This window comes from Coregonus clupeaformis, chromosome 3 (genome assembly GCF_020615455.1).
Source record: "Coregonus clupeaformis isolate EN_2021a chromosome 3, ASM2061545v1, whole genome shotgun sequence".
Lineage (NCBI taxonomy): Eukaryota > Metazoa > Chordata > Actinopteri > Salmoniformes > Salmonidae > Coregonus > Coregonus clupeaformis.
In genome coordinates this window covers 14009797-14036483 of record NC_059194.1, presented here as the reverse complement: position 1 = coordinate 14036483, position 26687 = coordinate 14009797, and the positions used below count along the sequence as shown (strand labels likewise).

General features: G+C 42.8%; 1 protein-coding gene across 4 annotated transcripts in view; it reads left to right on the top strand.

Annotated features, from left to right (window-relative positions):
* The window catches only part of LOC121540806 (ecto-NOX disulfide-thiol exchanger 2), a 284655-nt gene that overhangs the window by 132582 nt on the left and 125386 nt on the right, over window positions 1-26687 (top strand). For all 4 annotated transcript variants that reach the window (XM_041849939.2, XM_041849931.2, XM_041849916.2 and 1 more), the window contains one exon: window positions 4638-4781. In XM_041849939.2, the coding sequence (XP_041705873.1) occupies window positions 4638-4781 (144 nt within the window). The remainder of the gene's footprint in view (window positions 1-4637; window positions 4782-26687) is intronic.

The window sequence follows — 26687 nt, the reverse complement described above, 5'->3', positions numbered from 1 at the left end:
TCATTAGCATTTAGTTAGCATTCTCGATGGGATTTTACATTTACTTGTTAGCATTGCTAACCTTCATATTACAGAGGCTCAGTGGGATTTGAAAATAGCTGCCAGTATTACCGAATATGGCACAAGGTCAGTATGACGATCTACATACTGCCCAAGCCTAATACAAGCAAACCACACACCCATGAGTCCAAATGTGCTCTTCACATTTCCATATTTGAAAACTCATGTCATTTACACTGTCAACGTTTATGATCGCTATGTTTGATCAACAGTTACAAGGATGTCATTTGTTATACCCTGGGTTGTCCTGAACAGAATTAGCCGCGGAACACGCACTTGAATGCACTCATGACCCAAAATTACAATATGTTTGTCCGAAGTGCCTTTTGAAAGCCTAACACTGTAAGATATTATTTTATAACTTAGCTAGCCGTGTTGGCAATAGAACAAGCTTTTAAATCAAGCCCACCTGACCCAGATTGCGATTTATAATGGAACATTTTTGGATTGCGTGAACAACAGTAATTGTGTGATGGCGGGGACACAGGGCTGTGTTCCAAACTAAACTACAAGTGTGCTTGCTTCAGTTCCTCAATGGCAAAGCTAGGAGAACTCAACAAATAACCTTTATAGTTGAAAGCTCTTTCCTTGAGTCATAAAAGTGCCTTGAAATAACTTATGTTATTTAATGTATCCAGAGTATTTTCAGATTTAGTTATTGACAAAATGCTGCATATAAAATGCACATAAAATCAACAGTGTAATGTTTGGATTCAGTCTTGTGTCAGGTGAACTGTTGTCTTCACCTTTGGTCTGATCATTTCCCTATAATATCCAGTGTTCTTTTTCAATTGCTACCATGGTCATGCATATGCTTTTTATAGTTCTGTAAGGCAGCCCAACCATAAGCATTTATCTTATGGATACTTTGGACTTAATTGGAGTTTATACCATTAGATTCCCTGATTTATAACGAATATGTAGCTTACGTGATGGCGAATATGCAAGCAATTGATATTTTTGAGTTATGGCAATCAACTCATATTAATTATTTGATCAAAAAAGGTCTTACATTTGATTCGACTAGGGAAGAATGAATTACGACACAGCAAACTCGCGTTGAACATTCTTGTTACGACGGTGAAGTCCCAGAGGACATCAGAGCGCAAAATAGAGCAGTTGCTATCATAACTTCAAGCAGTGGAGGCTGCTGAGGGGATGACGGCTCATAGTAATGGCTGGAATGGAGTCAATGGAAACTACATGGAAACCACATGTTTGATACCATTCCATTGACTCCATTCCAGCCATTATTATGAGCCGTACTCCCGTATATCTCCCGAGTGGCGCAGTGGTCTAAGGCACTGCATCGCAGTGCTAGCTGTGCCACTAGAGATCCTGGTTTGAATCCAGGCTCTGTCGTAGCCGGCCGTGACCGGGAGACCCATGGGGTGGCGCACAATTGACCCAGCGTCGTCCTGGGTAGGGGAGGGAATGGCCGGCAGGGATGTAGCTCAGTTGGTAGAGCATGGTGTTTGCAACGCCAGGGTTGTGGGTTCGATTCCCACGGGGGGCCAGTATGAAACATAAAAAAAATAATGTATGCACTCACTAACTGTAAGTCGCTCTGGATAAGAGCGTCTGCTAAATGACTAAAATGTAAATATACTCCCTACAGCAGCCTCCACTGGCTTCAAGCATGCGAAAAAGAGCATGATTTGACTAGGTAATTTCTACATGAGAGATTTTTTAGAGAACAGAGCACAAATAGGCTCCGAAGTGATTTGTCTATCTTGGGTACAGATAGCGGGATGGACAAAGTCAGTCCAACCTAGGGGTGTGGTGTGACTTCACGCTGTTCTCTGGTGTGTGAGCGGACCAAGCTACCGAAATGGCTCCTATTGCAGCTATAGGGACAGGTACAGAGGCTAATCCCAAACAGCCCACAAAGTGTTGTTGTGATTTCTGTAAAAGGGAAGGGCATATAGTCAGGCGCTGTTGGAACCCAGGCAGAGGAAATCCTGCACATTTTAGGCAGCCTGCCGGCCCACAAAGTCAAATATAAATCACATTTTATTTGTCACGTGCGCCGAATACAACAGGTGTAGACCTTACAGTGAAATGCTTACTTACAAGCCCTTAACCAACAATGCAGTTTTAAGAAAAATAAGTGTTAAGCAAAAAATAGATGAGTAAAAAATAAATAACTAATAAGTAACAAATAATTAAAGAGCAGCAGTAAAATAACTATAGTGAGGCTATATACAGGAGGTACCGGTACATAGTCAATGTGCGGGGGCACAGGTTAGTAAAGGTAATTGAGGTAATATGTACATGTAGGTAGAGTTAAAGTGACTATGTGGTCCTCTGTAGTTCAATTGGTAGAGCATGGCGCTTGTAACACCAGGGTAGTGGGTTCGGTCCCCGGGACCACCCATACGTTAAAATGTATGCACACATGACTGTAAGTCACTTTGGATAAAAACGTCAGCTAAATGGCTTATTATTATTATTATTATTATTATTATTATTATTATTATTATTATTATAATAATAACAGAGTAGCAGCAGCGTAAAAGAGGGGGTGGATGGGGGGGCAATGCAAATAGTCCGGGTAGCCATTTGATTAGCAGTTCAGGAGTCTTATGGCTTGGGGGTAGAAGCTGTTAAGAAGCCTTTTGGAGCTAGTCTTGGCGCTCCGGTACCGCTTGCCGTGCGGTAGCAGAGAGAACAGTCTATGGCTAGGGTGGCTGGAGCCTTTGACAATTTTTTGGGTCTTCCTCTGACACTTCCTGGTATAGAGGTCCTGGATGGCAGTAAGCTAGGCCCCAGTAAAATAAAAAATATGCCATTTAGCAGACACTTTTATCCAAAGCGACTTACAGTCATGCGTGCATACATTTTTGTGTATGGGTGGTCCCGGGGATCGAACCCACTACCTTGGCGTTACAAGCGCCGTGCTCTACCAGCTGAGCTACAGAGGACCACATGTCCCCCAGTGATGTACTGGGCCGTACGCAGTACCCTCTGTAGTGCCTTGCGGTCAGAGGCCGAGCAGTTGCCATACTAGTCAGTGATGCAATCAGTCAGGCTGTAGAACTTTTTGAGGATCTGAGGACCCATGCCAAATCTTTTCAGTCTCCTGAGGGGGAATAGGCTTTGTCGTGCCCTCTTCACTACTGTCTTGGTGTGTTTGGAACATGATAGTTTGTTGGTGATGTGGACACCAAGGAACTTGAAGCTCTCAACCTGCTCCACTACAGCCCCATCGATGAGAATGGGGACGTGCTCGGTCCTCCTTTTCCTGTAGTCCACAATTATCTCCTTTGTATTGGTCACGTTGAGGTAGAGGTTGTTGTCCTGGTACCACACGGCCTGGTCTCTGACCTCCTCCCTATAGGCTGTCTCATCGTTGTCGGTGATCAGACCTTATCACTGTTGTGTCTTTGGCAAACTTAATGATGGTGTTGGAGTCGTGCCTGGCCATGCAGTCATGGGTGAACAGGGAGTACAGGAGGGGACTGAGCACGCACCCCTGAGGGGCCCCCGTGTTGAAGATCAGTGTGGCAGATGTGTTGTTACCTGCCCTTACCACCTGGGGGCGGCCCGTCAGGAAGTCCAGGATCCAGTTGCAGAGGGAGGTGTTTAGTCCCAGGGTCCTTAGCTTAGTGATGAGCTTTGAGGGCACTATGGTGTTGAACGCTGAGCTGTAGTCTATGAATAGCATTCTTACGTTGGTGTTCCTTTTGTCCAGGTGGGAAAGGGCAGTGTGCTACATGTCTGTAGTCATTTAGGCAGGTTACCTTAGTGTTCTTAGGCACAGGGACTATGGAGGTCTGCTTGAAACATGTTGGTATTACACACTCAGTCAGGGACAGTTTGAAAATGTCAGTGAAGACACTTGCCAGTTGGTCAGCGCATGCTCGGAGTACAAGTCCTGGTAATCCGTCTGGCCCTGTGGCCTTGTGAATGTTGACCTGTTTAAAGGTCTTACTCACATCCTCTACGGAGAGCGTGATCACACGGTCGTCCGGGACAGCTGATGCGCTCATGCATGCTTCAGTGTTGCTTGCCTCGACGCAAGCATAGAAGTAATTTAACTCGTCTGGTAGACTCGTGTCACTGGGCAGCTTGCGGCTGTGCTTCCTTTTGTAGTCTGTAATAGTTTGCAAGCGCTGCCACATTCGACTAGCGTCAGAGCCGCTGTAGTACGATTCAGTCTTCGTCCTAAATTGACGCTTTGCCTGTTTTAATGGTTCGTCCGAGGGCATAGCGGGATTTCTTATAAGCGTTCGGGTTAGAGTCCCGCTCCTTGAAAGCGGCAGCTCTACCCTTTGGTTGAATAGAGTTGTATTTCCACAGTCTTTGGCGGGGTCTTGCCTTTGTTTCTTTAGTTTAGACTTCTCCAGAGGAAGTCATACATTTGTCTCTCCTTGTGGTTTTCTCATCACATATTAAATCGTTTGTAGTCTATGTACTCTGCTCTGTGGATATATTGTGAATGTGTTAAACAATAGTATCTAACTCAAGGTTTATCTGGTTTAACATGGCTGCTTGTTGTGTTTCTGTTGTGGTTTGTAGATCTATGGTCCATCTGGTTTAACATGGCTGCTTGTTGTGTTTCTGTTGTGTTTCAGGACTGAACCCGCTGTCCTTTGACCCGTCCTCCAACAACGAACCCCTGCAGTTCAGCAACTCCAACGGTCCGCTGGTGTCAGACTGTCCCCTGGAGAACGGAGCTGAGAACAGCATTAAGAGGAAGAGACCCAGCCTGCCTCCAGGTACTATAGTACTGTCATATTACTGCAGTATATAAGAAGTACATAACACTACACAGCTCTGCCTCCAGGTACTATAGTACTGTCATATTACTGCAGTATATAAGAAGTACATAACACTACACAGCTCTGCATCCAGGTACTATAGTACTGTCATATTACTGCAGTATATAAGAAGTACATAACACTACACAGCTCTGCATCCAGGTACTATAGTACTGTCATATTACTGCAGTATATAAGAAGTACATAACACTACACAGCTCTGCCTCCAGGTACTATAGTACTGTCATATTACTGCAGTATATAAGAAGTACATAACACTACACAGCTCTGCCTCCAGGTACTATAGTTCTGTCATATTACTGCAGCATATAAGAAGTACATAACACTACACAGCTCTGCCTCCAGGTACTATAGTACTGTCATATTACTGCAGTATATAAGAAGTACATAACACTACACAGCTCTGCATCCAGGTACTATAGTACTGTCATATTACTGCAGTATATAAGAAGTACATAACACTACACAGCTCTGCCTCCTGGTACAATAAAATACTGTTAAAATTGACAAGGTGAACATCAGTGGTACCTTTGCATTTTAAACTGTGAGCCTGTAACTGTGAGAGTAATTTAAAGTGAGGTCGAAACTTGGTAAAAGCTCTTTTGTGTTTTCCATCCTGAGGGCCTTATTGCCAGTTAGACCTGTGGAGGTCAGGGCCGTCTGTCTAAAGCTGCAGGATTCTGGTCCTGGTGATTGCAGCTCTCACACCTTAGCCTGGCTGTTACCGTGCCAACAACACCTGCCAATCAATTCTTAGAAATGCCTTCAGGTTTCTCTCACGAGTGACCTGTCGCACAGAGAGTAATGTGCTGAGAGGAAGTGTGTGTGTGTGTGTGTGTGTGTGTGCGCCCCCGCATTCGTGTGTGTGTCGTTGACTTTTTCATTACTAAAGGAGGCCTAGTTTTAATCAGTGACTCTGCATTCTAATTAAAGAATGTGTCTCTAATTAATTGCATTATGACAAGTAGAATGAAGAGGTCCTTAAGACAGAGAGGTGTTGCTGTATGTTTTCTGGTGTCTTGGTGACCTTAATAGGTCAGGATTAATTGTCAGTGTTAATTAACCACTTTTTACCATTCGTCTTTTTGCACTTTTAAATAAATTACCCTTTCTAGTGAGTTTGATTGAGTTCTCACTATTTAATATCTGTTCATTTCATCTAATTATTATGCATCATTACCAACCCAGAACTAGACATGAAGACCTTGAGTAGGTTTAGATTGATGGAGGTACAAAGGACATGTTCGATGTGCAAGTAATAAACATACTGTTTATGCAGAACAATGTTACACGGTCTATGCACTGAAATTGACTAGAGCGACAGAGCAAATAACCTGAATAGAATCGATACACTTCAATGCTCTCTTGCCTCAGTATATTCTCGCTAGTGTGCTGCATGTCAATGAATAGAGTGTCAGTCTTGTCCTGTAGATATACGCACAGAGAGACACATAATAAAATATTGACTCACATTAAGTGCTGGTCACTGTGAAAACCTGTGTGAATGGCCATGTCCAATTATCCGTAATTGCGTTCTAAATAGTAGGCTGATTGGGTGTGCGGAAATAGAAAGTTTCATAGTATATGAAATGTCTGTCTGTGTTTGAGTTAGGGGTGGGCGATATGAACAAAAATTCATATCACAATATTTTCCACTGTCCAGACGATAATAATATAATGGTAAAAAAATGTTTTAACATTTTATGAGCCCTTCAAAGTTCATAAATGACTAAACATTGCTTTTAACCTTATAGAAACAGAAAGGGTGCATTGCACATTTTTTAAATTATTTGTTTTACTTCTGTTGTAAACCTGTGCAAACATGAAACATAAACAAAGGTATATGAGTTAAATAAATATGCAGTAACATTTTATTTAAAAAAAAACATTTAAAGTACTCAGGATGTAAACTTTTTCCTGCCAAATATAAGAAGTGCAGTCTTATTCCATATAACACTGGTCATAATGAATTCAAGTTGTAAACCTTTTCAAATTAACTTCAAGGATTAACCAGACAGTCTGTATGTTTCTCAGTTCATCATGTAACAATTCACTGCCTCCCTCTTCACAAGTTCCGTGCCAGGAACACCAGCCTATTGACAGTTTCTGGCTTCAAAGTTGCCCTGTGGCATGTGACCACATTGCCCCCAGTGCTAAATGCTCTCTCAGAGGGCGAACTTGTGGCAGGGATGCATAAATATTTATTTGTCAGACAACTCAATTGTGGGAAGTTGGATGTGTGAACTCGCCAACACTCCAAAGGATCAGCCTCACTGTCTGCTGCCATCATCAGAGTGTAGCTGTCCAGCTCTTGCTCGATGACCTGTCTCTGGATTCTTAAGGCAGGTGCACTACTGGTTTTCTTAAAGAAGCTCCCAAGGCTCTTCTTGGACTTTGCTGATTGTGGAGCAGTGGCAGCTTCTTTCTCTCTCTCACTCTGGTCCTCTTCAAAAGAGAAGTCTCCCACGGCTGTGTTCCCTACCAGGAGGGCTTCTGTCTCGGAGGCAGCTCTCACCTTCACCTCCACCAGCTTCTCATTGGTCATGTAGGTGGTCTTGAACCTCGGTTCCAGAAAGGTAGCCATGGTGAGCAGCTCATCTGTTTCAGGGTCGGTGTATTTGTCATTCAGGTAATTGAGGACCCTCATCTTAATCTCTCCGGTCAGTTTGGCTTCGCCCTCATTTGATTTCAGAACCTCCGTCTTCAACAAATGGAGGACCGGCTTCAGATAGGACACACTCACGTATGTCTCTCCTGACAGGGCATCTGTGAAATCCTGGAGGGGCTTAAGTGCTGCCGTGATAGATTCAAAGACCTCAATGTCTTGCCAGGAGGGTGCAAGGTCACGTGTTTTTTTACCTGCTGCCAGGACATGTGTGATGGCCTTTTCCTGCTCCAGGACTCTTTCCATCATCTGCAGTCGTGATCCCCACCTTGTCGGGGATTCCGTGATGAGCTTGTGGAGGGGCAGGCTCAGTTTATCCTGTGCACTTGTCAGGGCCTTCTGCTTCTTCCAACTATAGGAAAATGTGCTGACCACTTTCTTCCACGCTCCTGTGGCCCGGGAAAACCAAGGTTTGTTTTGCACACTCCTCTCTGCAAAATAAAAAGGTGAAATATAATTACATATGAATTACAATTATTCAATAGAAATAACATGACATCTGCTGTAATTAAAACAATTTACAGCATGGACACTGGACATGATTACACATTTAATCCATCTATAGATTTACAAACAACTGTTGTGATTAAGAGAGCTATGTTGCTTTAGAAAACAGTATCATTTATTGAGTAGGCTATTTATTATTGAAAGAGAGAGGATAGATTCATATATTGAAACCATAGGCTAATGTATCAATTATAAATAAAAGCAATGTAATCCATGTAATGTTTGGATATTGCACACATTTACAAATTACAATTATTCTAGATTTGCATAGCTGTATATATCTGGCTTAACGTATAAGAAGGATCAGGCAGTGTAGTCAGCTCTAACTTTCAACAGAGGAGATAAGGAATACAAGTTATTCTGCATTTTATGTTGTTTTTAAGTGATGTTATATTTCTACCTAGCTCTATGTGTTTTGGACGTTGAAACTTACCAATAGCAATGTGTAGTCTGTGTCCGAAACACCCTAGTCTTGTCCATTTGTTCAGCTCCAATGCTTTGACCATGTTCGATCCGCTGTCGGTAGTCATACATACTTGACTCGACTCTTTCAAGCCCCAGGATGAAAGTGCCTCCCTCAGCCCAGCTGCAATTATTTCTCCGGTGTGGTCGTCTGGGAAATAAGAGGTCTGAAGGCATTTGCTTTGCAGCTTCCAGTTGTCGTCAATGTAATGAATCGTGAGGCTAATGTATGGCTCTGTGGTCCGGCAGTGGTAGAGAAGAATGCAGCGTTACGGATCTCGTTGGCAACTCTGTCCCGACATTCTGTGTAGAGTTCTGGCAGACATGTTTTGCTGAAGTATTTACGGCTCGGGATCTTGGGTCTAGAGTTCGAATCAACTTTCTGAAACAGTCTTTCTCCACAGTTTGAATTGGTTCCGTGTCTTTCTCTATGTGATACGTAATTGCACTCGTTATCTCATTCCACTTCTTGCTCTTCTTGTCATAGGGAGTACCACTAATGAATGATGGCTTGAGTGACAGCTGAGTGTGGTTCTGGCTTGAAGATGTCTTGGGACTTGCTCCGCTGCTCCGGGGGTTTGTTGCACGCATTCTGGTAGATTCTTCATATTCGCGCACATGCAGGGTTTTCAGGTGGTGAAAAAGATTGCTGGTGTTTCCACCTTTGGCACAATGCGTCAACACAACCTACACAGTACTGTTTGCCTTTGGCTAGCACAATGCGTCAACACAACTTCCACAGTACTGTTTGCCTTTGGCTAGCACAATGCGTCAACACAACCTACACAGTACTGTTTGCCTTTGGCTAGCACAATGCGTCAACACAACTTCCACAGTACTGTTTGCCTTTGGCTAGCACAATGCGTCAACACAACTTCCACAGTACTGTTTGCCTTTGGCTAGCACAATGCGTCAACACAACTTCCACAGTACTGTTTGCCTTTGGCTAGCACAATGCGTCAACACAACTTCCACAGTACTGTTTGCCTTTGGCTAGCACAATGCGTCAACACAACTTCCACAGTACTGTTTGCCTTTGGCTAGCACAATGCGTCAACACAACTTCCACAGTACTGTTTGCCTTTGGCTAGCACAATGCGTCAACACAACTTCCACAGTACTGTTTGCCTTTGGCTAGCACAATGCGTCGACACAACTTACACAGTACTGTTTGCCTTTGGCTAGCACAATGCGTCAACACAACTTCCACAGTACTGTTTGCCTTTGGCTAGCACAATGCGTCGACACAACTTACACAGTACTGTTTGCCTTTGGCTAGCACAATGCGTCAACACAACTTACACAGTACTGTTTGCCTTTGGCTAGCACAATGCGTCAACACAACTTACACAGTACTGTTTGCCTTTGGCTAGCACAATGCGTCAACACAACTTACACAGTACTGTTTGCCTTTGGCTAGCACAATGCGTCAACACAACTTCCACAGTACTGTTTGCCTTTGGCTAGCACAATGCGTCAACACAACTTACACAGTACTGTTTGCCTTTGGCTAGCACAATGCGTCGACACAACTTACACAGTACTGTTTGCCTTTGGCTAGCACAATGCGTCAACACAACTTACACAGTACTGTTTGCCTTTGGCTAGCACAATGCGTCAACACAACTTACACAGTACTGTTTGCCTTTGGCTAGCACAATGCGTCAACACAACTTACACAGTACTGTTTGCCTTTGGCTAGCACAATGCGTCGACACAACTTACACAGTACTGTTTGCCTTTGGCTAGCACAATGCGTCAACACAACTTCCACAGTACTGTTTGCCTTTGGCTAGCACAATGCGTCAACACAACTTACACAGTACTGTTTGCCTTTGGCTAGCACAATGCGTCAACACAACTTACACAGTACTGTTTGCCTTTGGCTAGCACAATGCGTCAACACAACTTCCACAGTACTGTTTGCCTTTGGCTAGCACAATGCGTCAACACAACTTACACAGTACTGTTTGCCTTTGGCTAGCACAATGCGTCAACACAACTTCCACAGTACTGTTTGCCTTTGGCTAGCACAATGCGTCAACACAACTTACACAGTACTGTTTGCCTTTGGCTAGCACAATGCGTCAACACAACTTACACAGTACTGTTTGCCTTTGGCTAGCACAATGCGTCAACACAACTTACACAGTACTGTTTGCCTTTGGCTAGCACAATGCGTCAACACAACTTACACAGTACTGTTTGCCTTTGGCTAGCACAATGCGTCGACACAACTTCCACAGTACTGTTTGCCTTTGGCTAGCACAATGCGTCGACACAACTTACACAGTACTGTTTGCCTTTGGCTAGCACAATGCGTCGACACAACTTCCACAGTACTGTTTGCCTTTGGCTAGCACAATGCGTCAACACAACTTACACAGTACTGTTTGCCTTTGGCTAGCACAATGCGTCAACACAACTTACACAGTACTGTTTGCCTTTGGCTAGCACAATGCGTCGACACAACTTCCACAGTACTGTTTGCCTTTGGCTAGCACAATGCGTCGACACAACTTACACAGTACTGTTTGCCTTTGGCTAGCACAATGCGTCAACACAACTTACACAGTACTGTTTGCCTTTGGCTAGCACAATGCGTCGACACAACTTCCACAGTACTGTTTGCCTTTGGCTAGCACAATGCGTCGACACAACTTACACAGTACTGTTTGCCTTTGGCTAGCACAATGCGTCGACACAACTTCCACAGTACTGTTTGCCTTTGGCTAGCACAATGCGTCGACACAACTTACACAGTACTGTTTGCCTTTGGCTAGCACAATGCGTCGACACAACTTACACAGTACTGTTTGTTGGTCGAGGTCAGATATCTTAAAGCCAAACCAGTTCCAAACGACAGAGGCCCCCTTTTTTCGAACCAATTCTTCGTCGTCCTGCAAAACAACCTCTAGCGTTATTTGCGGACACTTTTGCTAACGAAAGGAGTTTACTTCACTAAATGTTTGCTTACTCTAAAGTTGCGCATGCTTGTTTGTTGATTGGCAGGCAGATTGTGCGTAACGTCCATGCTTCTAGTTTTTTTCTTTGCTAAAAAAGGCTATATTTCTAGTAAAATAAACAATTTTAACTAGCCCACTAGGCTGTATCACTCGACAGAAATTTTGAACGAAACAAAAACGCCTTATTTCATACATTAATTTATCATGATATGCACGATATGGAAAAATCGTCATACCGGTATTTACATTCATACTGGTATACCGACCACCCCTAGTTTGAGTACATGTTGGTGTTTAAGAGAGTGTGTAATGTCACTGCTAAGATGAAAGCCAGTCAGAGAGCTTTAGATCAAAGCCTCTGCACACACATCTAATACACCATGTCCCTTTGGAGAGGAGAGAGCATTCATTGTTTTACAGCATCTTGGAGATAGAGAGAGAGAGATAAAAAGATAGTGACTAATCAAAGTATGGTGTTTTTAAGAACATCCTTATGTTAAAACCTCACGCTGTGCTCTAGACATGAGTCACACCTCACAAACCCTCAAGAGTTGCTCTGTCTACATGCACCTGCTTAGCAACAGAACATTAGATAATGATGACTTACCATTAACGACAGCGCAGGGGTCCCTCAGCCTTTCAGAACACTGGCATTATATCTATTATTGCTGTGTTACATTAATCTGCTCCCTAATGGAAAACCTGTTAAATGGGGACAATCTGCAGCATCTGGAGCTGGGTACATTTAGTGGCTTTAATGTTCTCTAGCATCACAAGAACCAGTACAGTCCTCCAGCTCTCTGAGGAGAGCACGGACTAATTTGCAGCCATGTGGATTTACCCTCGTTAAGGAATTCTACTGGATATATTCATCTCGTTAGGGGTTGCAATTCATTAGACGCAGAAATCCGCACACTCGGCAACACTGGTTCTCTGGTGATGGGGTGTGTGTGGTGATAATTTAGGCAGCGAGTGATTCCCAAGACCAAAACAGTGATGTTTACTCCATGTACTGAAGTTTAAACCACTAAACTTCTAAATGTCTCAAACAAGCAGCAGAAGGGCTAGCTTACAGCAGTAATGAGGGTCCATTTGACTTAACAGACACTGCAACTGTTCAGCAAAGTAAACAGTTTAATGAAGTTTTCATGGCTTTGACACTGTATTAATAGCCCCACAGCTTCACAGCTGGAAAGAAACAAAGTGCAGCTGAATTCATGCCCACTCAACACTTTGTAATTCATGCAATTAACTAAATATTTATAGTTATGATGACATTGTATTCATAAGTCAACCCTGCAAATGCCTGGAAAGTAAAAAAGTTCAAAGGAATCCTGCCTACTCAACACAAAGGAGGTGTTGGCTTTGGGGATGACCAGTGAGATATACCTGCTGAAACGCAGACTACGGGTGGGTGTTGCTATGGTGACCAATGAGCTAAGATAAGGCGGGGATTTGCCTAGCAGGGATTTATAGATGACCTGGAGCCAGTGGGTTTGGCGACGAATATGTAGTGAGGGCCAGCCAACGAGAGCGTACAGGTCACAATGGTGGGTAGTATATGGGGCTTTGGTGACAAAACGGATGGCACTGTGATATACCATGTCCAATTTGCTGAGTAGAGTGTTGGAGGCTATTTTGTAAATGACATCGCCGAAGTCAAGGATCGGTAGGATAGTCAGTTTTACGAGGGCATGTTTGGCAGCATGAGTGAAGGAGGATTTGTTGCAAAATAGGAAGCGATTCTAGATTTAACTTTGGATTGGAGATGCTTAATGTGAGTCTGTAAGGAGAGTTTACGGTCTAACCAGACACCTATGTATTTGTAGTTGTCCACATATTCTAAGTCAGACCCGTCGAGAGTAGTGATTCTAGTCGGGCAGGCGGGTGCAAGCAGTGTTCGATTGAAGAGCATGCATTTAGTTTTACTAGCGTTTTCTAAGTGACCCCAAACTTTTGAACGGTAGTGTACATGTAGGTAGGGGTAAAAGTGTCTAGGCAATTAGGATAGATAATAAACAGAGTAGCAGCATTGAATGTGTGTGTTTGTGTGTAGCCTAGCGGCAGGTAGCCTCATAGTTAAGAGCGTTGAGTCAGTAACCGAAAGGTTGCTGGTTCAAATCCCCAAACTGACTAGGTGAGAAATCTGTTGGTGCCCTTGAGCAAGGCACTTAACCCTAATTCCTCCTGTAAGTCGCTCTGACAAAAAAATTGTGTGTAGCGTCAATATGAATGTGTGAGCATATGTAGCGTGTGTGTGTGTGTTAGGGATGATATGAAAATGTGGTGCCGGACAACGTGACCGGGAAGATTTTAATTTACCGGCCATTTGAGAGATTTTGCGGACAGGTATATGCATTGGGAGTGAAAGCCGCTGGTAACCCATTAGGGCGTCCACCCACAGAAATCACATTTAGATGATGTTAATTCATTTTCTTAAAACATACAACTCCTACAATGAAGCAGCTAATAAAATATATTTTTTAAACATTTTCCAAATTGCAATTTGCGGGAAAAAGGGAAGACACCATTCTAAACAGCACATCTGATGTGAGTGTATATGATAGAGATGAAAATCTCCGTTAGAAACTTAGAAAAGGGTGAATCTAAACATGCAACAACTAGGATGGGTTGACTAGGATTGTGTATTTGGCTTCTGGACAACGGAAGAAAGTTGATATGAAATCCAATATAACAGGAGAGAAATGGCATATGAGGAAGTATTTTGTAGGCAGCGCAATCCATGTCTCAATTGTCTCGAGGCTTAAAAATCCTTCTTTAACCTGGCTCCTCCCCTTCATCTACACTAATTGAAGTGGATTTAACAAGTGACATCAGTAAGGGATCATAGCTTTCACCTGGTCAGTCCATGTCAAGGAAAGAGCAGTACACTCAGTGCATGTCACGAGTAATAAATGTGCCGTTAATCCCAGTCATTTGGTTACATTAATTTCTGTTAATGCATTGTATTACTGATTAGGCCTGCAGTCATTTACCACTCTCATTCTCTGAGTGGAAACGTTGTTGGTAGAGTTCACAACATGCTACACTTATTTCATAACCATCAATTACGAGTTGTCAATTTTGTTTGGAGTGCTCCATGTGAGCAATGAGCATGGGTCTGGTTTCTCTGTCTTGTTAATGTTGAGGGAGCGTGAGCGCCTGAGCACCCATAGAAGGACCCTACCTGGCCAGCTGCGCGCAAATGTAGGAAAGTCCATTTGGGGATGTTGGATTTCTGATTGTCTTAGTCTCCACGTCTACCACCGCTAATAAGCTGAGTTTCTCAGTCATTTTTTCTTCACCTCATACAGTAAGTCAACAAAGTGAGTTTTTTAAACATCCATTGTGAATAGTTCCTCACAGCTGGCCTATTTGAAAAATATTTCCAACAATCTTCCCCTCGATAATCACCAAGCCTCGGTGTGAAAGGGCAAAATATAATCTGATGATTTCATATATCCAGTGGAAACATAAAATACTTTTCCCTTGCGCAAAAACAGCTGTCTGTCCCGAGCTCACTGGCAAGGGAAACCCAGAATAGGCTAGTTGATACAATGTTGCAAGTTCGTTAGACTGCTTCAGCCAGGATCCAGTTGATTGATTTGATACAATGTTGCACTTCACTAGCGATAGCTTTAGTCAAGATATTTTCTTCTGTTTTATTTGTTAGCTTTATGCATTTTTACTTAGTTGACAATGAAAGTTCTAGACCACCGGCTGCATTGGCCATCTGAGTTCCATGCACTCATTTAGGCTATTTAGCCTCCAGTGATCACAGTGTATCAATATGTCCATATGGCAGAGGCTGGTGCTATAGCATTAGTTGAATTTTAACTTTTATATTTTTATCATTTTAATTAAGATTTTTATGATTAACCACGTGACAATGATTTTGAGAAATGAAAACTTTATTATTGAAATGAAACTGTTCCACAAAAATGCACATATGAAAATCATAACTGGTGCGCAGAACGGTAAAAATGGTAGGATAAATTGTATGCTTCCCCAAACTTGAAACTCACACGCCGCCTATGAATTCTTAGTAAAATATTTGCCTCCACCTTTCTATGGTCTGATTTTCAAGCAAGGCAAGACATGTAAGTAAAACATTCATGTTTCAAACAGTTAAGTATGTTTTCAAAATGCATACTGCCTCCAGCTCACATTGTAAAGTGGTGGGTGACGCGTGCCTACTGTTGTTTTTTCTCCAAATTCCCATAGGGGATTTTAGAAACACTTAAAATAGGGGCTGTGTTTCGTGTAGGCATACCCTGGCGTGATGTTTTAATAACTGTGTAAATCTCTCGAGGACTAGGTGACTTTTATCAATATATTTGCCTGTATCCCCCTCCCCCCAAAAAAAAATCTAATGCTAATTAGCGGCTTATGGTCGGATGCCAAGCAGTTGCCATACCAAGCGATGATGCAGCCAGTCAAGATGCTCTCAATGGTGCAGCTCTATAACTTTTTGGAGGATCTGAGGGCCCATGATGCAGCTTTTCATCCTCCTGTGTTGGTGTGTTTGGACCATGATAGGTCCTTAGTGATGTGGACACAGAGGAACTTGAAGCTCTCGAATGGGGGCGTGCTCGGATACAGAGGATAAGCTTGTAGAATGGTGTTGGTTTATTGTGATGAATTCCTCTTTTTATACAATCATAATGAACAACTTTGAGAACAGTAGGACACCTACTGTATTTTTAGGGAAGTGACATCACTTCGCTGCTAGACAGTTACTCTAAGGCTCCTGTTATTGGGAGTATCTTTTGACATGGGATAAATCCAACTTTTGGATACTTGTTGTGGTTTCCGTGTTACATTGTAGATTGATGCTGAAACTCTGGGCTTGTGTTGAATGAGTTTCAACCACCTACAGCAGGCATCATAAACTAGATTTTTTTTCTTGAGTGATGATCAGGGGGCCGGAACATAATTATAAATAATTTGTAGACTGCAAATTTACCGCAAGAAGCCCAAACAGAGATAATATTTGACTAAAACCAAATAATTTCAAACCTTGCTCACTGAGTGTACTAAATGTTAGGAACCACCTTTCCATGACATAAACTGTCCAGGTGAACGCTATGATCCGTTATTGATGTTACCTGTTAAATCCACTTCAATCAGTGTAGATGAAGGGGAGGAGACAGGTTAAAGGAGGATTTTTAAGCCTTGAGACCATTGAGACATGGATTGTGTATGTGTGCCATTCAGAGAGTGAATGGGCAAGTCAAAATATTGAATTGCCTTTGAACGGGGTATGGTAGTAGGTGCCAGTTGCACCGGTTTGTGTGTCAAGAACTGCAACGCTGCTGGGTTTTTCACACTCAACAGTTTCTCGTGTGTATCAAGAATGGTCCACCACCCAAATGACATCCAGCCAACTTGCCAACTGTGGGAAGCATTGGAGTCAACATGTGCCAGCATCCCTGTGGATCGCTTTCGACTCCTTGTAGAGTCCATGCCCCAACGAATTGAGGCTGTTCTGAGGTCAAAAGGGGGTGCAACTCAATATTAGGAAGGTGTTCCTAATGTTTTGTACACTGGTGTATATCTCTGTGTGGGAATAGTAGGCCAGTTGGGGCCTACAGCACTGTAACAATATTGAATTGAAGCAAAAACATATACTACTCCAAACCCATGTCTATCTCAGGCCTTTTGAAACTGCATGTTGATAGTAATGTGATTTATGTTATTCAGACTGTCATATTTGTGCAATTAATAAAATCCATAAAATGTAAATGTGTGAAAAGAAAGCCACTGACACTGCAAAAAGTAGAGGGAATTGTTAGCTTTCTCCGATCCAATCCCACGTTCATTAACCTTTAGCGAGTGCTAGCAGAGCAGTGCTGAATAAATTGTTATTGATTCCCAGGGTGTGGATGGTAAGTGCAGTAGAATGATACAGCAGCAGTGCTGTTCACTTCTCCTGGTATTGAGACAGAAAACAAAGTGGCAGCTCACCACAGACTTGTGGGTGTGAAGGGTAGCAGGGAGCAGAGGTTCACAGCTGTGTCTACATTACTGTGTCAGTGCCATACACACATGTTCAGTGTGCCTCCATGGCTGCATTGCTCTAATGAGCTACTAATGTGGCACCTCGGGAGGCTGAGCTCAGCCCGTCATTGGACAGCCTGGCAAAATGCAATCTAGGAAAAGATGAGGAGGAGACATTTAGAGCCAGAAGGACTGTTCACATCTGTACTCTGTGTGTGTTTGTGAATAAGAGTGTAGCCTAACTGGCTGTCTGTGAGTAGTCTCAGACAGATGGCTGTCAGACCGTTTAGGACCAAACTCAGGCCTGCTCTGGGATCAGCTGTCTGCTTTGAGCTGCTACTTTCTCTAAAAGATCTGCTGTTTTCTTTAAAATACCTATTTTCTCTGATTGGATCATCTGCTATCTCTAAAATATCTCATTTATTCTCTTAAGAATCTGCTACGTTCTCTAAAGATCAGCAGCTCTCTCCATACAATCTCTTCGAGAACAGCATGTCTGCTGGATGTGAAAAGGAGTAATTTGTCAGTGTGCTTGTTAGGTTTGGAGTGTTTTCGTGGTGAAAGCCCTGAAACAGTACAGTATTTAGTGGCAGGAGCTTTTCACACAGCCTAGTGGATCTGCTGAGGGCGGTTTGTCGTTGTACTGGCGCCGTTGGAGTATGTGATCCAGTTCCTGTCTCTCTCCACTTGCCTCCTCTGACGGATGCTCTTCTCTGGGCTTCTCTGGGTCTCTCCCTTCTATCCTCTGCTCTGGTTCTGTTGACGCAATGACAACTATGCCACAGCCTTAAAAAAGGAAGATCCTATGCGTTACTCGGACCTCCACGTATATCATGCACTGATGTCAGAGGCATTTGCATTAACTTTCAAGTTATAGCTCTGAGTTCACTTAGGTCACTCTCTTTATACCATTGTTGGCAGGGGAAGTGCTGTTTAAGGAGATAAATCAGGTGAATGGCAATTCACCCTGTCAGAGCTGAGCTGTGTCTGAAGTACATGGAGATCTTTTACTGTGTCGAGATACTAGAGAATGTTGTCTTGGCTTACCGAAAGCCAGGCCCTATGCACTTCTCTCAGACTTACAGCTGGATATTATCGTCTCTGTGACAGTGAGGGCATCGAGTGACAGTCAGGATTATAGGCCTGACACTGACGGATGACTGGAGATATGACATGGTGGTGTTTAGCGGCCTACATGGTGTGTACACACATAACTCTATCCTCCTGATTCCTGCTTACAAGCAAAAACTCAAACAGGAAGTACCAGTGACGCGCTCAGTACGGAACTGGTCCGATGAAGCGGATGCTAAGCTACAGGACTGTTTTGCTTGCACATACTGGAATATGTTCCGGCATTCATCCAATGGCATTGAGGAGTTTACCACATCATTCACCGGCTTCACTAATAAGTGCATTGATGACGTCGTCCGCACAGTGACCATACGAACATATCCCAACCAGAAGCTATGGATTGCAACAACAGTAATGCAAGCCTACCAGACGAGCCAAATACCGTCTATGCTTACTTCGAGGCTAGCAACACTTCATGAGAGCACCAGCTGTTCTTTATGACTGTGTGATCATGCTCTCCGTAGCCGATGTGAGAAAGACCTTTAAACAGGTTAACATTCACAAGGTAGCAGGGCCAGAAGGATTACCAGGACGCGTACTCAGAACATGCGCTGACCATCTGGCAAGTGTCTTCACTGACATTTTCAGCCTTTCCCTGGCCCCGTCTGTAATACCTTAATGTTTCAAGCAGACCACCATAATCCCTGTGCCCAAGACTATAGCCCCGTAGTACTCACATCTGTAGCTATGAAATGCTTTGAAAGGCTGGTCATGGTCACATCAACACCATCATCCCAGACACCCTGGACCCACTCCAATTCGCATACCGCCCCAACAGATCCACAGATGATGCAATCTCTATTGCGTTCCACACTGCCCTTTCCCATCTGGACAAAAGGAACACCTACGTGAGAATTGCTGTTCATTGACTACGGCTCAGCGTTCAACAACATAGTGACCCCAACAGTGTACTGCTTGATAGTGTGTCACCTTTATTGAACTAAATTATTTGCCTTGAGTTTATTTGCTCAGTTGTTTGGTTGACTGGTTAGCAATGTTCCCTCAAATTTTTTCGGCACTGAGCAAATTTCAGGTCTGCTGAGCGCAAACTTGAACGTTGCAAAAATTCTGTGCAACTTCTAGCGCATGTTTACTGTGGGGCGGCAGGTAGCTTAGTGTTTAAGAGCGTTGTGCCAGTAACCGAAAGGTCGCTGGTTCTAATCCCCGAGCCAACTAGGTGAAAAATCTGTCGATGTGCCCTTGAGCAAGGCACTTAACCCTAATTGCTCCTGTAAGTCGCTCTGGATAAGAGCGTCTGCTAAATAATGTAAATGTAAATGTGAACACTGAGGCTGTACCAGCTTTAAGTTACAGTTCTAACAGTGGACAAGTAGGCTAGCTGTTCTATCATTCAGCCTACAGTAGCAGCCAATGTGTGGTGTTCAATGTAGGCCTACATTCCATGAGACTTTTGAAAAAAAATAAACATGTAGTGATTGACATTAACATGTTTATCCACTTCAGACAAGGAGTTGACTGAAAATGTTTGTTTGATGCAAGAAACCACTTAATTATTCCCATTCCATTATTACAGAGAATCAGACAAATTATGCTACCCTTTGCCAATTGGCTACTTAGGTAATTCAAGCCTGTCTCAAAATACTACACTGCCCCTTACAGGAAAAAAAACTCTTTACCTGACTTGCTTTCAAAGATTGCTAGAAATGCAAACATTTTGTGCTCTTGTAAGAAGCAACCACGCCCCTATTGCTGACTAGACATTAGCTATAACTGGGCTAATAACTCAATTACTAGCAAAGAATATGAACAAATGTACACACCTGGCTACATGCAGCTCTCATTTTGATCTCAAAAAGCGCATCTACTTGCGTCCACTCATGCTGTAAACACAGGCCAGTACAAAGTGAATTGCACAGATCCATATATGGCAATGGTCTATTTGCATCTAGGGATACTGCAGCGCTGATTGGTTATGGCGCACCGGTCTGTGGAAAGTATGGACCTGAGTAGAGTATGGGCCTGAGTCGTGCCTGTCAATGCAATAGAATCCTACTCCAATGCGCTCTGCCTACAAGAAAATCTCTTGCATAGTATGTTTTGTTTCAGTATGTTGCATTGAAAGTGGCTAATATTGCGTTGATTCGATCACAATTCGCACAGTAGAGGGAAACGTTGATAGTGTTAACTAAAGGGGAAAACTAGAGTTGAGTGAAGTTCAAACTCGTGCTTCTCTGCACGCCCAGGCTCAGCTTAGAGGGAACATTGCTGGTTAGTTGTTGATTGTATTATTTGGTCATAAGGTTGATTTAACCTGACGTGTGTCTGCGTGTGGGTAGAGCTGAGTGACATTGTTGGAGTGTGGGTAGAGTGACATTGACTGGGTGCGTGGTCGTCTTCAGTGTATTTGAGTTCTGCATAACAAGCTGTGGTTTTCCTGCAGTATACATCAGGGAGCTCTTCAGTCAGAACACCTTTGTTTGAGTCATTTTCTATTAAGGTGTCTTTACTTTTACTCAAGTATGACAATTGGGTACTTTTTCCACCACTGAGCCCAGGTAACTGTCATACTGCAGCTGGGGAAGCTGTGTTAGAGCGGAGACCATGCTGCAGATTGTGTGCGTGCCTCCATGTGTGCGGCACTACATTACATCTATGTGTGTGTGTGTTTTATCGTAGCTTTGTGTAACTGAGCATGAGAGTTTCCGTGTTCCAATTCTCTTGTGGAACCATGGTGTGTGACAGCATAAACCAATGTCTTTCATGGCTCGTAATTGAGATACTGCATGTGGATTTAAGACACCTTGTAAATCCAGTTCAATGATCCACTTCATATTGATGTGGTCGGCATCCTTAAAGGACATCGTCTGCATCAAATGGCACCCTATTCCCTTTATAGTGCATTATTTTTTCAGTCCATAGGGCTCTTGTCAAAGTTAGTGCACTATATAGGGAATAGGGTGCCATTTGGGACAGACATATTCAGTACTGTACAGTAGAGTTTACAGAGGAAGAGTGCCCTGATCAATGCTCTCCTGGGCCCTTTCATATTGAAAACTCCAGCTGAACATTCCCCCATATTTATAAAACATTCCCTTTGATCGTGGAACTCTCCGACACCAGCCTTGCATCTTCTACAACTGTACCAGTGATGGATTCATTAGGGGGAGAAACAGGGCTCCTTCTCTTTCATCCTTCTCTCTCTCCTTCCATCTCCTGTCGAAGTCCCATCAGTAGAGATGGGCATTTTAAACAATTTCACTATTCAAATAACTTTGTTTAAACTTGGACACTTGTTTGCTGCGCAGCCTGTGCGACTCGGGAGAGATGGCGCTGCAGCAGGGCGGGGGGTGGGCCGGGGCCGGTGGTGTGTGTGACACGGGATGGAGGGAGACTACTGAATCATGCTAGTTAGACAAACTAGTTAGACAAACTTGTAAATGCCATAGATTATCTGTCATCCCATTTGTCAGTGCCGGTCTTTAAGGCATCTAATCGATGTAAAGAAGCTAGCTAAGATAGCCAGCCAGCTAGCTAGCTAGGCTAGTTAAGGCTATTTTGCTGCACTCCCTGTCCTTGTCTACAGCAACTCCATTCAGATTAAACAACAGCCTACCTGTCAGTTGCTCTTTGTAGCCTACTCTTTGTCATTTAGCTAACGTAATTCCGTATTTTTTATTCCATTTAGCATTGATTAGAGATCTCCCACTTCACGTTGCTACTCATGGAGCCTCTGACTAGTGCCAACAACAAGCTGCATGCATAAAACCTGTTTAGGCTGTACGGCATGTCTTGGGGCACACACAATGGCTGTATATATGAAATGCACACATCATAAAAACTACATTCAAAAGTTTGTTGTTTTATTAAATTAATAATTTAAAGTGTCATGGTATATTATTGTGTGTAGCAATGTCACATAGATCATTTTATTTAGTGAGACAAAGCCCTTTCATTATCAAAATAGGCCTATGATTTTCCTCAAAAGTGATTACTCTGGCAAGTATTCGAATACTAACATCCGTTTGGGTATTCAAATAACCGTGCCCATCCCTACCCATCAGCGCTTTCTTCTTCCTCCTCTCAGCATCTTCCATCCTTCATCTCTGGACTGCCAGGGCTCAGGGCTGCATTCATCCTGAATACGTCAATATGGGATCTGAGGAGCTCAAAGTGCCAGAAGACACAGACTCTGAATGAATAAAATGGTTTCTGTCCTTTCTAAAGCTGGGGTAGTTTCAGTACTTCTGTCTTTCTAAAGCTGAGACTATTGCTAATGCTAGCTGCTGTGTGTTGTCACCTGTCTGAGAGGGGAGGTAGCTCTATTCAGGGGTCTCGTATCCCAGTAAATGTTTTACTAGAACAGAGGAGACAGCTGCCTGTGTTTTCAGCCATCCAGACACAACACACTGGAGGGAAGATAAACAATTAACTCTGATGAGTTTCTCCCTACGTCTATCAGCCTGGGGAATATGGCCCCACAGAAAGAGTCAATGCTATCAACGCCGAGTGAACGCTGTCCCTGCAGTGTTGTTGTAGGGGAGACATATTATTTTTGATTTGATTAAAAACGTATTCAGTGTGTACATTCTGCACCACTTAAGATTTTGGTATGGAATAATTCGTAAGTGAAGCTGTTTTATTATTTAATACCTCTCTGTGTAGAGGACCATATCTGTCACATGTTAAAAGCCATCATGTTTCTTACTTGAGTCAGCTCATGCTTATAGCTTTAAGAAAAAAGTAAAATGGGTTGTACTTTATAATTGCAAGCTAAATTATTGAGCCATTAAAGGAGTCTGTTGGAAGGCAATTTGAAGAAAATCTCGTTTGAGGCATTACAATGATTGATTGATCATTTCAAACATTCCATACCTAGCTGGGGGGCAAGCCTGCAGCCCGCTCCAATGCATTACAGCGCAAAACAGTGCTGGAGTGCACCTCTATCTCTCAATATCGGCCACCATTAAATTTGATATTTGAATGATATACAGTGCCTTCAGAAAGTATTCATACCACTTTTGTTCTGTTACAGCCTGAATTCCAAATTGATTAAATTGTGTTTTTCTCACCCATGTACACACAATACCCCATAATGACAGTGAAAACATGTTTTTAGAAATGTTTGCAAATGTATTGAAAATGAAATACAGAAATATCTAATTCACATACGTATTCACACCGTTGAGTCAATACTTTGTAGAAGGACCTTTTGGCAGCAGTTACAGCTGTGAGTCTTTCTGGGTAAGTCTCTAAAAATGTTCCACACCTGGATTGTGCAACATTTGCCCATTATTCTATTCAAAATTCTTCAAGCTCTGTTAAATTGGTTGTTGATCATTGCTTGACAACCATTTTCAGGTCTTGACTGACTCTCACTCTGCTTGGCTCTAGTCTACAGTACCAAGAGGCTTGTGGGAGGATCTGAATCCCCACTTGGGACATTTGTACTGTACATTATGTTCCATTCAACATTAAACACACACTCCCAGTCCCAGTTTACTAGCAGATACACTGGTATCAATTAGACCAGTCAAGCCCAGCTGTTTTTGGTTTAAAAAGAGTAAAGAAATGGAGAGAAAGTGAGAAGTCCGCTAGAAACTCTATAGCAGAGTGTAAGGAAAGGTTTAGATTGTTTAACCACGTCCTTCTGTGAGTGGGCTTTCATCTTAACATAATATCCCATTCCAGACCCCTCGACTCTGGTACTAATTGGAATCTGCCACTTCCTTCTAGCCAGGGGCTATTACTGTTACCCAGAAGGCAGTCTGAGATTTAAGGGATCACAAAGTTCAATTTACAATCCAAATGTTGTGAATGTGTTTTATCCCAATGCTCTTCATTAAGAGAGCGGGACACTGTATGATTTACACCTCTGTCTGAGATGGCATCCAAACATCAGAGGAATAACAGTCTCTCTGATAGACCAGCTGGGAATAACACTCTTTCTGATAGGTCTCCCAGCTGACCTGTTGAATTATGCATCTCACAGCTCTACCTTTGTGCCTAAGTGGACCAAACTGTGGCGCCAGTCTCAGTACAACAGGAAAGACCCCGGGCTCTGTGTCCTCGTTTGAATCAAAGCCCAGAGCTTTCTGAGGGCCAGCGCTGGCCCCATTGTCACCTCCACTATGATATCAGCTCTAATTGGAGATGACATTTGGAGGCCTCACACTGGTACAGGAGGACGACGAGGAGCTATGTTGAATTCTAGTCGGTCTGTTTCTCCTCTGACCTGAGAGGCAGACAGAAGAGGATGTGCTGTCTCAGTATTAGCTCTTTTTGAAGTCCCAAAATTAGATTTTCAAAGTTGAAACAGTGTAAAGTACCACTAGAATTCCCTGTCTTATGCGTCTCAGCCAGGGGAGATATGGTCTATAGGTTTGCGGATGAAGACGTGTGTGTGTGTGTGTGGAAGACCTTACTCAGCTCTTAGTCTCATTCAACATATGTCTCTTTCTGCCCTCCTATCTCTCCCTCCACATCTGTCATCATCTCAGTGAGAGGTGATGCAGAAATCCCCCTTTTTAACTCGGCACCATGCTCACAGCAGCACACGCATCAAAATATACTCTTCCTGTGGTTCTCCCTCCTCTCTCTCTCAATGAAACTCAAAGGGCTTTATTGGCATGGGATATATATGTTTACATTGCCAAAGCAAGTGTGTATCTCTCTTGCGCTCACTCTCTCTCGCACTCTCTCTCAATTCAATTCAAAGGCGCTTTATTTGAATGATAAACATATGTTTACATTACCAAAGTAAGTGAAATAAACAAAACTGAGAAGAAACCAATTTAACAACAACAAAAAACTATTAGAAATTACTGGAAACATTGCAAGGTTTCAAAAATATAAAGATTTTTCAAGTGTTATATTATCAGCTATGTACAGTGTTTTAGCAATGTGCAAATAGTTGTAGTACGAATTGTGGGGGAAGATAAATAAACATAAGTATTGGTGGTATTTACAATGTTGTTTGTACTCTGCTGGTTGCCCTTTTCTAATGGCAATGAGCCACAAATCTTGCTGCTGTTATTGCACATTATGGTATTTCGCCTAACAGATATGGGAGTTTATCAATGTTGGTAAAACCTGTCTTCTTTTGAGAGCCAGGTCTTCCATAGTAAAGGATTTTCTTAATTTTGGGTCAGTCACAGTGGTCAGGTATTCTGCCACTGGGGTACTCTCTGTTTAGGGCCAAATAACATTCCAGTTTGCTCTGTTTTTTTGGTTGATTCTTTCCAATGTGTCATAATTATTTTTTTGCTTTCTCATAATTTGTTTGGGTCTAATTGTGTTGCTGTCCTGTGGCTTTGTGGGATCTGTTTGTGTTGGTGAACAGAGCCCCAGGACCAGCTGGCTGAGGGGACTCTTGTCTAGGTTTATCTCTCTGTAGGTGAGGGCTTTGTGGGGGAATGAGTGGGCATCACTTCCTTTTAGGTGGTTGTAGAATTTAACAGCTCTTTTCTGGATTTTGATAACTAGCGTGTATAGTCTTCATTCTGCTCTGCATGCATTGTTTGGGGTTTCGCGTTGAACACAAAGTATATTTTTGCAGAATTCTGCAAACAGTCTCTTAATTGGGTGTTTGTCCCATTTTGTGAATTCTTGGTTGGTGAATTTAAATATTTTTAACCAGATCCTAATTGGGATGTTGAGTTTTATGTTCCTTTTGATGGCATAGAAGGCCCTTCTAGCCTTGTCTCTTATATCGTTCACAGCCGTGTGGAAGTTACCTGTGGTGTTGAAGTTTAGGCCGAGGTAGGTATAATTCTTTGTGTGCTCTAGGGCAACAGTGTCTAGATAGAATTTGTATTTATTGTCCTGGCAACTGGACCATTTTTGAAACACCATTATTTTTGTCTTACTGAGATTTACTGTCAGGGCCCATGTCAATTCATTTATATAAATGTTGAAGAGGGTGGGGCTCAAGCGGCATCCCTGTCTCAGCCCACAGCCCTAAGGAATTAAATCTGTGTTTATTGCCAATTCTAACACTTGTTGTTTGTGTACATTGATGTTTTATGTCATGTTTTTCCTCCAAAACTGATTACCATCCATTTGTATAGCAGACCCTCGTGCCAAATTGAGTCTAAATCTTTTTTTAAATCAACAAATCATGAAAAGACTTTGCTTTTATTTGGTTTATTTGTT